Genomic DNA, 13,850 nt, shown 5'->3' on the forward strand with positions numbered 1-13,850 from the left:
AATAAATATAGATTGCTAAATTTTATCACTAGCATACTGAAATTAAGTGTCTATTTATCTGAACAGAATCCACACATTTATATAAAGGGATTGGATATCTCAGCTTGTGACTTCCCACATATTTAATTATGACAGCTTGAAGTTCATCACTACTTTTGGTAGAATTTAGGCAGAATTACTCTAAAATGCCTGGTAAAAGGATTAACATATGAACATTCAACCTAGGTTATACTTCTGAGCCATACTATAAAAATTAAAGAATGAAAGGAGCTACCCATCTAATCCAGTTATAGTCAGTGTGACTTACTCCAAACCCCTCTAGGTTGTTTTTCCTTCCACTTCAAAATAAATTTTGAATTGTCAAAACTGTGCACTGTCACAGTTCAGTGTTTACAGCACTAGGACTGGGACTGATTCACTTGCTCAGTGCGGAAAAAAAAGTTCAAAAATTGCAATTCCCTCCTCCCAGTAAAATGCCCAACTCATCCCAATCAGGTGCTTTATGTTTGGGAAAGAAATCATCCTTCTTCCTTCCTGGGCAAACTGCTCCCTGTGAGGGGAGGAGGTGTACTCAGAATCTTCTTGATCCAGCACTGAGGCCCAGGATGTTTCAGGCTCATATTTTCAAAAGCTTCTGTACCTTTTGTGTGTACATTTGTCACATCCCCAAGGCAGTGACACAGTGTCAGAGACACTGATCTCACCTAATCTGACTCTGGAAATAGTTACTGAAATAAACAGAGGGAAAAAAACCAGCACTGAAACGGCACAGAGATTTCAAGAAGAACTGCAAATATTTATGATCCAGATAAACAAATCCTGATGGTAAAGAAAGAATCAACTACTGTTTCTCATGCTGGCAATATATATTTATTGTCATTTTGGAGATAAATTACCATGTGTATAACAGGACTTCAGACTAAAAACAAATTGGGATTATGAATGCTTAGCATATGCCAGTTGAAATTAAATGACTGAACATAAAGCTGATCTTTACAAGACCTTCAGTTGGTCTATTTTTGTGTGTGTCTCCCCTCAACCCTCTTCTTTTTTTTTCCAAATTAAATCTGAACATCTTTCCTTCCTCCTTTATTTAAGTCTCAGAAAAATAAATGATCATCCAACTGCACCTTTTATCTGCTGCCAATAGAAGAACATTTATATTGTTAATTCTACCATTTCAGAAGGAAGCAAACCTTTACAAACGTGTTCTTCCTCCACTTTACCTGGCTATTGAGTCCAGCTTTAAAGACAAGACTTAAGCAGATTAAGTCTTATTAGACTATTGTGGTTACATTATTATGCTGCAAACCTTCAACACAAGCACTTTGCTGCTCCAGAACAAGCTGCATCAGTGCAAAGTCTGACAGTCTGTGCAAAAGAAGCTGCAGTGCTACAAATTCTTAAACATCTTTCCTCTCCATCTCACTGTATCAACTACCAAACAAATTCCTCCCAATTTAACCAATCCCAAATACTGCCCCCAAAAAGAGAAAGATGAAGGCATTTTATGCTTTTGTAAGAAAAACAAACAACCACCCAGTCAAAAAAAAAAAAAAAAAGGAATCCTCCAACTCCAATCCCCCTCCCAAAAAAACCCCCAGGTCAAAACTATTCCCCACCCTCCCCACCCCCTTCCAGCTTTTACAAGTCACCATTTAAACAAATGCATACAACTTACTGTACAAATACAAAGCTGCAGGCATTCAAGTTACAGAACATTCTGAAAATATTTCAAGCTTAAAAAGTACACTTGATAATTGCAAAAATAAGGTTTCGCTTTTTTAAAAAACGTTTTGATCAGAGCTCAAGCAAAACAAGTATTTAACTATTTCTACTTCAGCTTAACTCCCTAAGAACACCACCTGCAGAAGTTAAAAACAAAAAACTCAATTTTTGATAATAAAGTAACTGACCATGTCTTTTAATGAGGAGAAATGGTATATACAACAATGACACAGACCTTAAGCATCAACAACATAGTTCAGCCAAAAGTAAGTCAGCAAGTGAAGTGATTCTTAGCATCGCATGGCACTGATTACTAAGAACCTCAATCTGCCTGGAACAGATACTAAGTTAGACTGGTACAAATGGAAGGAAAGATGCATGACATCAAATAGGCTCAGTTTTTGTCACTGAACTTTTTTTAGGCTAACAGTTTCACTAGTGCAAGACCATTTGTTTACCCGATTAAATGAAAGCTCATAAATGTCACGATTTAAGAACACTCATACAAAACTATTCTTTCTTTTAAAAAAGTGCCACATAGCATACTTTTACTAAAAAAGTTACAAACTAATGGAAGACTGTCTGCCTCCATCTCTTGTCAATGAGGAAAGGCCAAAGTGATTCTTTGATCCCAGCTCGAAATGGTGTCCTCTGGCCTATCCCCAGCATCTCCAACTTGGAGCAGTCCAGCTGAGCGTTCCTCGGGCGAAGAGCACCCACAACTGGGCTGTCAGTAATCTAAAACAGAAACAGGAGATACAAAACCAACACACCAACAAGTAATCAGAAGTAACAGAAAAACACTCAGACATTAAAATTTTCCTTCACAGCTTTCTATGTAGGAATGTTCCTGTCCTCCCTTCTAACTATTTTCTGTGGGGTTTTTTGTCTGGGATTTTTTTTATTTGTTTGCTTGTTTTCTGGTTAACTTCATTTCAACAGATGTCAGGCAGGGCGGTGTGACCTTAAATTTTTCTCACTCAGTTACTGCTGCTATTTGTGCTTTTCTACCTTTTATTCCTATTTTCACTCTATGGTTATAATCACAAGGTAAGAAATGCTCCAGAATGTTCACAGAACCATGTCTTGATCAATATACCTGAAGAGTAGATTTGGGCAGAAAAAACTCAGTGTTCTCCACTGTTTTTCTTGCCATCTTCCAAGCCACATTTCAGTTCCAGTGTTTACCAATTCCAAATCCTTGGAATTTATTTTGTATATAAATAACATCTTGTTTAAATGTTATATTCTCACCACATTATCATTATGTCTTTAGTCTTACTTTCAAGTGTCCATAAAACTGCAGGACAGGCATTTTAAGCAAAGCAAAAATCCTTTGTAGTTCTTAAGTGCATGTATTCAGAAATAAATCTGGACATTGCAGAGTTTTCACAGATTCCTACCTGCGAGTTAATGTTCTGTCAATCTGTGAGCTTTTTTTAAGGTCAAAGATACAACAAAGATATGGATTTACTCGTGACTCAGGGGAACTGTTCTGCAGAAATACCATTACATTGCAGACTGTGAAACTGGTGACTGACTGGGTAATTTTCCTAATTCAGCAGGTCAAAGCAGCTGTTGTTTGCCTGAGCTGGATCCCAGACAGCCCCCTCAGCAATACAGCTGCTGTGCCAGACAGGCACAACCCTCCTGAAGAGGAAGCTCACTGGCACAGCCAGTGTGAGACCAACTCCTTGGAATGACCAAGCACATCCACCTTTCTACAGGTCAAACAACACATCACTTACTGGTCTCAAGTGGCTGCTGGGGAGGTTGAAAGCATCTGCAATTGCACAGGCCATCTCATACTTAGTCATCTGCTCATTGCCAGACCAGTGAAATGTTCCTTTTACTGATGGGTCCTAGAGAAAGAACAGGAAGCACAGATGAAAAGCAGCAGCCAGCTGGCCCTCAGACTAATCCCTGGGCAAGAGCTGTCCAGCAAGACCCCATCCTGAAAGGCACCTCACTGCTGTTCTGGAAACTCGGTACCTTTCCAGAGAACACACATCTGGGGACTGAGACTGGAAACTGGTGTTACATGGATCTGACCTGACTGTCCACAAACAGCCTGTGTGCTGGAGAATGAACAGGAGGGAAAGGAGCAGCCCAGCTCCACCCTCCAACCAAGGTCAAAGAGCTGGGGAGGAGCAACTCAGCTGTTCTGTGCTATTTGCTCACTTGAAAACAAAGGCAAAAGGCACCACACACATTCTGAATGTCAAACTGCAAATCCTGCAGGAGTCCAATCAAACTGCACCTTATCCACCTTATGTGCATGGTCCATGTTTTCCTTGGTACATGTATGAAAAAATAAAAGGTGGTTGATTGTTGTTTCGTTGTTACCTTGCAAAGATGGTAATCTGAAGGTGCTGTGGTGAACAAACACAATAAAGTATTTCAGTTCAGTGGCTTTGTTTTGCCACTTTAGTGTTCTTAACACAATAATCAAGGGCATCTTTGAGAATTACATTCAGCCACTATGGGGGTTTTTTTTAGTTCAAAATACCAATTTGTAAAAGGCACATCAGAATAAGTTAGGCATTTCCATTTCTCTCCTCTATACTAGAAGACACAGGACAACTTTCAGGTTTTGTCCCATCACTTCATTCACTTTTAAAGACCACAATTCCCCCACAGTCACGTAAAGGTACTGTAGTATTAGAGCCAGTTCTTTCCTCCCTCCCAGCATTCCAGAAATGCAAAGAATAATTCAGGTTATGTGCAGTCAGAAACAAAGCTGAGAACTCAAACTGTTTTCACCTTGCAAAGGCTCATTTCTTGACACTCTTACCATCATTCTCTTCTCTGCCAGTTGTCTGCAAACAGCTGCTACATCCTTGACATTGGTAGGAAATCTCTGCTGCCAGTGGTCCATGTTGGCAGATTTATTACTGAACTGCACTTTATCAAACATAACAGTCACAGCACTTTCCTCCAGTCTTTCTACCTCTCCATACAAGACAGGAATCCTAAGTACTGCAGCTCCTAAAAGAAAGAATATTTTAAAAGCATTACCATTGGTATAGATAGGCATAAATGCTGCAGCATATCCTGAGAAGTAGTTTGGAAGTGTTAAAAAATAAGTTGATGATATTAAGCATCTACAGATCACAAATAAAAGGCAATTAGTTAATATGTTTACTCTCAGAAAATAATTTTAATTTATATCAAAGCAGTTTATAAACACTAAGATGTATAAATTTACTTTCATTTATGCCATTGATTTCCAGGAAGTTAACAAGCTTTCATTAACAGCACAAAAGGGCCTGTTTGGGTTAGAACAAAAACTAAAAAATAAAAAAACCTGACTGTACTATGGAATTACTCCAGCACTCCCCATCCTCCCTGGATAAGAGCAAGAAGAAAAATTCCTTCCAATAACAAGTCACCATATTCAGGCATCAATTACAAAGATTTTTCATCCAGCATGCAGCCACCTCCTGCATCAAGGAGGATACCATTTACCAGAAAAAAGACATGAACTTTGGAATGAATAAAAAGCTTGACAAATAAGGAACAGGTTCACAGAACACAGCAGTAAACAGTATTAGATTTCAAAACAGTGATTTGAGAAATTAAATTCACAGTAAACAAGTGCAAAGAGAAGGATATTTCATGATGGAATATATCATACTAGTCTGTCTCAGTCATGAAGACTCAAAAAGGCTCTCAGGGGAATTCCAAGATGGCTATGACAAATTCACTAAAAGTAATAGCTTTGCTGAAAGAGAAAAAAAATTAGGAAGTGTTACAAGCAGGAATCTGATGTGTGTGGTAAGCTAGGTGGGCAAAAACAAAATGGGTGGCCCACTGGCTTCTGTAATGAGAGCAAACCCCAAAGAGTAACAAGAGAATGTGTTGATTTGATCTGCATTATTGTTGAATCACAAGTCTGGTTCTCCCTTTAAGTGAACATACACTGAGAATGCATCTCCCTAAATAACAGCAGCTGTATATCGAGTGAGGTATTTTACCTTGCCTTAGGAACAGCAGGTTCACAGGAGAAAAAGGCTCTCAAATGTCCATCAGCAGAGACAAGTAACACAAATGATGATGGGAACAGGTAAGAAATAAAGCTTTGGTCAACCTATAGGCAAGAGAAACCATTCACAAGCAAGGACTCACTGCTAATCCCATTCTTCTCTGGATCTCATTTCCATGGTTTTGCAACTTCACCACTGACTTAGGAGTCTACTAAGCCAATCTACAACTAAATAAAAACAGAAAGCCTCTATTAAAACCAGCTGAGTGTATCCTTACCTTCATTGTTTTCCAGGACTGCCTTTTCACCCTCCAGCTTGGTTTTACCATATAAATTCAGGGGATTTGGTACATCAGTCTCTTTATAAGGAGGGCTTGTTCCATCAAACACATAGTCTGTACTGATGTAGATCAGAAACGCTCCAACTCCAGCTAGGAAGGAAATGTTTATATAGAGTTTAATTCATGCCTTGTTTGAAACCCCAACAAACGTCAAAACAAATCTCCCAAGGACCTCATGTTCTCTCCCCATTCATTCCTACTGCTTTGTTGCTGATCCTTCACATATCTGTGCACAACACCCTTACAGAAAATGGATGGATGGCACATTGATGGCAGAAGTGACATTCAGCACTTAGAGTAACTTACTTGTATTGATGTTCCTGTATAAATAAATGCAGTATTTAAAAAAAACCCAAACAATCCATGACATGGTCTCCTTACCTGCCTCTTTTGCCAAGTTTGCTGAAGCAGCCACATTGAGCTGAGAAGCAGCATCTGGTTGACTTTCTACAACATCTGGCCTTCTTTCAGCAGCACAATGCACTATAACATGAGGCTGGAAATTAAAGACTAATTTTAAACAACCAACATGGTCAAGAGATTGCAGCTGCACCCTAACTGTAGTGATGATGCTCCTCAGGCAAAAGTGAAGTAATAAAAGTAGCAGTGTTACTTTTAATCACGGCATTCTGAGGAGCATGTGTTCCCTGGGGAGTACAACACAACCTTCCTGCCTCAAGAGACCAAAAAAATATATCATTAGTTTTGCAATTGTGATCTTCAGCAGCTTCAATTTTACAGTGAGATTGAAATTGTTGGTTTTGCCTTTTTAACTCTGTATAATAAAATATATTAATACAAATATGTATTTCTCACATGCACAAGGGTGCTAAAAATTTTTAGATAAGCCATTTACACACGGCTTATTTAACATATGAAGATTATTAAGGAGATATTAAAAGCCATTTTATAGAATTGCAGGTTTTATATATTCCCTTTTCCAGGTGAACTGAAAAAAAACAGTGAACTCCTCACTGCACTGCAGGCTACACACAGTTCCTGCTGTTGTGTTCAGGTGTTCTTGCACTTCACCAGAACTGTGTATGGACACATTACTGTGTGAATAACTCACATTTCTCTTGTCCTTTGTTCTGCCATGTACAGCTGTGCCTGTAGCCTGTTGAGGTGAGGACAGCACAGGTCAGAGCTGTCTGTCCCTACAGAGCAAACCTACTCTGGGTGGGAAACAACACACATTTGTCAGAGCTCTGCCCGAGCATCAGCCCCACTGCAGTCCCAGAGCTCAGCAGCACCATCCACTGACTACTATACAAAGTACCCCATCCACCCACTTCATACTCCACAAACTTACCTGAAAATCATGGATAATGTCATGAACTGCAATAGAGTCCAGAAGATTAATCTGTTCAAATCTGGGCTGAGCTCTCCTGTATCCACAGCCAACTGCATTCCAGTTATTTTCACGGAATTCTTTAAACACAGCTCTGCCAAGAAGTCCCGTAGCACCAGTGATCAAAACTCGCCTACTGGGAATGTCAACATCTTCCTAGGAAAATGACAACAGCAAAAGTTTTGTTTCTACTGCAATTTTCTACTGGTTTTTCTTTAGAAGTATGCAAGGCCACAGTCAGAGCTACTCTATTAAATAAGCTTTTCCTGAGTCTTTTGGAGTGTCTCACGGAACACAAACATCTGGGAGCACCAATACTGCAGCCAGATTAATATTTAAACATACACTTGAAGGTAGTGAAAACAAAACTTTAGCAGGAAACTCATTTACTTCTACAACAAACCAAACCACTAGTGAAGACAGAATTTTAAGTTCATTCAAAAGCTGACAGCTTTGTGCAATCTGAAAGGAGGGAAACGACTCCTTTAGAAAATGGACCCAAAGATTTAGGGTCTGAATGGTACAACAAATAATCTTGGATAGATTGTGCCTGTTAGAAGCTGCAGCAATGTAACATAAATCACTGTAAGAACTAAAGACTTGTATTTTATTATCAAATAGAACAGTAATTGATTGTTACTCAACAAAATAGTCGAATAAGTAAAACCAACACACAGATCTCTTGCCAGTTTTACAAAATGCACCTGAAAATGATTTGACAATTTCAACTCTCAATCTACACAACAGACTAAAGCTGTACTTCAGCTCCTTGTTTTGGTACTGGGACAACTTTGTACATCAGCACACACAAACTTTATCCAACTCTCAGTAGACCATCAAGTTTTAAAGGCAGCAAACACAAGATCCATGTCTATCTATATAATCTGTATTTTCCTTTCATGCTTTGCCTCTGCCTCTACCGTGAACAACAGCAACATGAAAACTAAAACACAACACAGAAATGAAAGCATATGCTTACCATGCCAGTACAGAAAAAAACTTTGGGTGTGCAGAACCCACAAACCTTGGATTTCCTGACTACTTTACACAACAGGACAATCTGTGATAACTGACTATAATTTTGTACATCACAGAATACTTCTGCTATGCAATCCCAACAGCCCAGGAATTTCTGAGCATTGTACCAGATTGCTACTTTTTGATTGCAGCTCAGGAAACCACAGCAATTGCTTCCAAAGTACTGTTTTTCACCCTTGAAATTACAAAGCTTTTGTTCCACAAGGGTATATGCAGAGCTCTGTGCATGACAGAAACAGCCTATCCCAAAACAACTGCTTCCAGTTCCCAGCACTGTGCATGCATTGGTCTCATCTCTAAATCTCCAGGTGAAGGATGACTTATTCCCATCAGTACTGGATGAAAATCAATAATTTATATCTGGACAGCTGCCTGAAAATGATAGACTATAGCAAGTCTGTCAATTCAAAAATTTTGTTTGTTGATGTCCTTAAATTTTACCTCAGAACACAAGTTTATTTACATTTTTAAGGCTATCCATGTTTCTTTGAAGAGCATGAGTGAGAATGTGCAACTACTGTTTTCTCCTGCACTTTTTCCCTTTGCAAAATCTGCCCAGAGTGTCACAGGACATTTGATCAGTGTTTCTGCAGCCAGAGCTGCCCTAACAAACATCCAGGACTTGCTGTAGAACAGAGTCAAATGGTTCTCTAAAAATGTCACCGAACATCTTTAATAAGAAGGGAGTGAGCAACACAAAACCAAGTGTCATTCGTGAAATCTGACATTTCTAAGCCTCATTTATCTAAGTTTGTTTTTTCTGCACAGCATAAAGAGGATGTTACATCAGCAGCACAGCTTGAACTGGACACAAACACAGCTTTCACCAAGCACAGCTCGCATCCTGTTGCTCTTGTCTGCAAGACTGATTGATTTTAGTCACTTGTTTCTGAAAAAGCAAGATAAAGGGTAGATGTTTCCCACAAATCCAACACAAACCAGCCAGCAGTTTGAACCTATTTCACCTTGCCAGAACTTACACAGTCTGGTGACAACAAAACCTGCACAGATGAACTCTTTCCCTAGAAGCTCCTTCACAGAACGTCCCCCAGCTGCAGCAGCATTTCTGTCTCAGAACCACAGAACTTCTGAGCCCAAAGGCCCTCTGAAGCTCCCTGTTCCCACCACTGCTGTTTGCAGGTGCTCTCACAGATGTGCAGAAGGTGCTGCTCTTGTCCACACACAGACAAGAGAGCTACAAAGCACACTTCGATTTTGAAGTAATTTTATATAGCGTTACTGTACATAAAGAACAGAAGACATTCTAGAACTCAAATATTATCCTTCTGCCTGCAAGTTTTACAGGTGTAAATGCAGGTCCCTGTTCAGATAAGCCTTGTGCTAACAAATCTTTCACGTGTGTTTCTCAGCTAAGCCACAACCACATTCCAATCATCAAGCACGCAAAAACTTGTCTTCACAAACCATTTTGAATAACACCACTGATATGAAGAATTTTGAGCTTCATAATGAAGCATCCGATTTAATTCTGTTTTATCTGATGTCAACATTAACTAAGAACTAACACAATAAAAAACGAATTGTGCTTGGCTGTCTCGTTCACATAAAAATAAACAAGTGGCAACATCGCAAGATTAAAAAATAACACTTATGAGACATCAGATTACTTTGCAGACACTAACAAAATACAAAACAGGAGCGTAATTTACAAAGAGAGCAAAACGCGATGCGTTTCGAGGTGAAAAACAGAAACAAGTGCTCTTTAAGCTTCGTATTTTTATTTAGAAAATCACGACGAACTCAAAACACCAACTCTAAGGAATGGCCACCACAACGCGGAAGCTCCCAGTGTAACACACATTTGCAACATAACACGGCGATACACGAGTCCCTGCAGGGAAGGCACGGGGAGACCGAGCTCGGGCTCAGCTCTGACATAACCCTGCAGCGACAGAAAGCAAAAGGCGAACCCTCGGGCTCTGCAAGATCCCGCCCGACAGCCGAACCCTCACCCCCGCTCCCAGAGGCTGCTCCGCGTTCCCCTCGCCCATCACACCCCCACTGCTGCGGCAGCTCACGGACACCTGTGGGGATCACGGGCCCCGCCCGGGGCAGCGGGCAGGGCCGAGCCTCCCAAAGGAATCCCGTGTGGAATCTCTGCACAGGCTCCCCGTGGCACAGACACCCTCCCTGTGCCGTGACCCCTCAGCGCCCTGCGGCCGTTCCGGTCCGACACCGCGAGCAGACACGGCGCCGCTCGGCCCCCGGAACCCCCGGCAGCGCTCCCCGCGCTCCCTCAGGCGCAGCCCCCGCGGCCGCGGCCCCCCCCCGGGCCTCCCTCAGCGCTCGGGGCCTGCCCGCCCGGCCCCGCGCCGCGCTCCCGCAGAGACCCGCCCCCCGAGCTCACCTCCAGAGCTCCCCGCAGAGACTCACCTCGACGAGCTCGCAGCGGCCCGGCGCGAAGCGGATCCGGAGCTCCTTCTCCCGGCCGACCATGGCCGGGCCTGCTGCCGCTCCCGCTCCGCGCCCGGCGCTGCGCCACGGACGGGCCCACAGGGGGCGCCCGAGCACGGCCGCGCCGCGCGCGACGCACGCGCCCCCCGCCGCCGCGCGCTCATTGGCTGAGGAGGGCGGAGGGGGCGGGGCTTTGAATCCCGGAGTGACGACCCCGATCCCACGTGGAGCGGCGGGAAATGGGCTGTTCCCAACCCCGAGGAAAAGCGCTCTTTATTTAAATTTAAAATACACGGCCCACGGCACGCGCTTTAGCAGGGACACAACAGTCCCGTCCCCTCTCCATAGAACCTAAAAGCATACTGGTTTTTAGGAAACCAGCCCCAGTGCCCATTACTGGCGTTGATTTTCTCGGGGTGGAGAAGGAAGCGGGAGTGAGCCGGAGGGTACCCGGGCTGCCTCAGCTGCAGGCTGGCTCCTGTTTGCATCGTGGTTATGGTGCTTCCAACAGTAATTAAAGTTACTGCAGCACCTGACTGGCTTTTAGCATTACCAAGTTCACCCACTGAAACTGTGCTCTTCCCATGGTGATCTTTCACGTGAGGAACTTTATAATTGGACCAAAATATTTTATTAGGCTGCTAGAACATTCCTCTTACTATGGCTTTGTCACAATCACTAGAAGTTACTTCATTTCTCCTTTTAGAAGGGTGGAAAATAATAAGCATTTTCAATTTGCCTTTATCCAGAGTTTGATCTAAAGCCAACTGGCAAACCCCACAGAGCAGGTGAAGCTGCCTTTGAGAAAGCAATCACTGCTTATGGCACACATCCTATATGTATAATTTTATGCCTACAACATGACAGATTTGGTTTTCTCTGATGCAAGTTTTGAAAGTAACAGGAATCTGTATACAAAGTGTTGCTGTGCCATTTCTGACCCACGAAGGCAGAGACCATGCCTGGCATTTTTTTAAACAACAGGACTAAAGTTAAGAAGATGAGTAAGAATTAGTGGCCAAGACTCACTTTAGCTACGTTCACACTTATATCTGCCCCTGATGAATTTATTTCAACTTGAGTTAATTAGAACAGTATTTAATTGGTAGTAGTCAAGGAGGGAAACCAGCTGATACTGTAGGAACTAACACACAGTTGAAGAGAAATCAGAAAAATCTATCAGAATTTAATAGAATCATGCTAAAATTTAATAGAATTATATTGTAAATGGCTTTTATTTATGACAAACAACTAATATTCACAGGACAAAAAAGTGATATATATATATATGTACATATAAACTACTTTAGGCAGTTTCTGTCTTCTTGTAATGCAGGTGCCCTTTTTTTCCCTTGTAACAAGCTACTGACATTTATTTCTCTTTCATTAAACTTAGAATTCTGTTTTAAAATAACAGAAATTCATAACTTCAAATCCAGAAGGAAAAATCTACAAAGAAATCCCGAACTGTCCAGCAGCTCTGAGGTAACAGCTCCCAGCACATCTAATGCCACACCACTTCCTCCCAGCACGGACTGGAAGAGCCTCCTGTGCATCTTAACATAAACCATGACATGGAAATGAAAATTTTGCCTTCCAGGCTTCGAGCAAGAGAAAAATAGAGAAAGCATGAACACTGAAGCTTCAAGCTAGAACCAATAATCAGCCTGTAAAATATCTTCACTTCTTTGTCACCAGTATAAATTACAAAAACTATGTATAATTTGTTATCTCCATTACATAATATAATCTATTTTCTCCTCAAATATTTACCTGGATTCAGTAGTGTTCTACCTGTACTTCCCATTTATTTACTGTCATTACATTCACTTTGTGAAACACTGATTTCATGGAACAGTTAAACAAAAATCATATTGTTGCCTGTATCACAGTCATTCAAGCACAATGCATCCCTGGGTGACTCAATGGACCATTCATTAAATTAACATTTCAGACTGTAATTCACAGAGACTGAAGAATAATTAAGTCTCTCTCTCCCCTCCTGTTTCTGTTTCCTTAGATTCTGTAATCAAAGTGTGGCAGCATTATATTAATGCAAATATGCAGAGCCTTACCTGCTCCATTCCCACCAGCATTTCAGGCATTGCCTCAAACTCCAGAGGGAATCACCAGCCGAGGAAATGATTGCAGTTCACCTGTGCTCTTGCCCCTCTATGGGCTGTGCCTGCCCAGAGCACATGCACTGGAAGCAGCAATGGCTCTGCTGACCTTTGAAACCCAAACACTAATCCAAGCCCTACATCACGTGTGGCTCAGAATCCTGTTAAGCTTTTGGTCTGCTCCCAGTGGTACCATTTAAGCAGCTCAGTGTGAGCCTAAACTTTTACTTCATAAGAGGCAGCAGGAGCAGGCACAGCCATTGTGTGTACAAAATTCAGTCAAAGCACTGGCACTGAGTCTTACACAGTTTTCCTTTTATAGGAAACAGGAGGAGGGCTCTAATTAGGTCAGGCAGGTTGAGGATTCTAACAGCTCTTCATTTTACATTTCAACCAAGCACAGCCCAGCTCTTGCTACAAATACAGCGTGATGAATCAGAGAAATAACTTCTTGTTAAAATATGGATTTTGCAATTAAAATGAAAAAAAGTTCCACAACATGAAAGTAATGGATTCGTGCAGTGAATACTTAAGTCAGTTGAGCTACCAATGTCAGTTTTTAAGACTTGATTTGATATGTGCACTTCAGTCAAACTGCTAAATTGAATACCAAGTCTTAATTCAAACAGCTGAAGCTAATCCTCATCCTCAGTCTTCAGCATATCAAGTAATCCAGCAAATACATAAAGATGACATCAACAAATAACATTAGCAATTTCTTTCCTTGGTCTTAATGTGCATTTTTTTGTATATCCCTTCCTAGGAATTATCCAGTCTCTGTAAACTCATAATGTCAGAATAAATGGCAACATACTCTACATGCTAAGTTTTGGGTACTGCCTCTCTGCAGCTCCTCTCTGCAGGGTATCAGC

General features: G+C 41.4%; 1 protein-coding gene across 2 annotated transcripts; it reads right to left on the reverse strand.

Annotated features, from left to right (window-relative positions):
* Nucleotides 1-847: 847 nt before the first annotated feature.
* MAT2B (methionine adenosyltransferase 2B) lies at nucleotides 848-13,490 on the reverse strand. 2 transcript variants are annotated; one of them, XM_027643315.1, is made up of 7 exons: nucleotides 12,934-13,490; nucleotides 7,367-7,561; nucleotides 6,436-6,550; nucleotides 5,992-6,144; nucleotides 4,523-4,716; nucleotides 3,477-3,590; nucleotides 848-2,466 (listed from the first exon to the last, which is right to left on the reverse strand). In XM_027643315.1, exons 1-7 carry the CDS (start codon nucleotides 12,961-12,963, stop codon nucleotides 2,296-2,298), a joined length of 972 nt encoding a protein of 323 aa, XP_027499116.1. In that variant the 5' UTR covers nucleotides 12,964-13,490; the 3' UTR covers nucleotides 848-2,295. The 2 variants fall into 2 exon arrangements, with proteins under 2 accessions (XP_027499116.1, XP_027499115.1); XM_027643314.1 differs by lacking the exon at nucleotides 12,934-13,490 and adding an exon at nucleotides 10,838-10,949.
* Nucleotides 13,491-13,850: the final 360 nt, after the last annotated feature.

This window comes from Corapipo altera, unplaced genomic scaffold (assembly GCF_003945725.1).
Source record: "Corapipo altera isolate COAL_440 unplaced genomic scaffold, ASM394572v1 75, whole genome shotgun sequence".
In the NCBI taxonomy this organism is placed as follows: domain Eukaryota; kingdom Metazoa; phylum Chordata; class Aves; order Passeriformes; family Pipridae; genus Corapipo; species Corapipo altera.

Excerpts from the sequence above, each read along its gene's own strand:
- MAT2B (XM_027643314.1), bottom strand. The coding sequence starts at position 10,900 with ATGGTCGGCCGGGAGAAGGAGCTCCGGATCCGCTTCGCGCCGGGCCGC. Across the intron at positions 6,145-6,435 it reads AAACTTGGCAAAAGAGGCAG|CTGGAGTTGGAGCGTTTCTG; the intron begins GTAAGGAGACCA and ends TTTCCTTCCTAG. Across the intron at positions 3,591-4,522 it reads TGGCAGAGAAGAGAATGATG|GACCCATCAGTAAAAGGAAC; the intron begins GTAAGAGTGTCA and ends TTCTTTCTCTAG.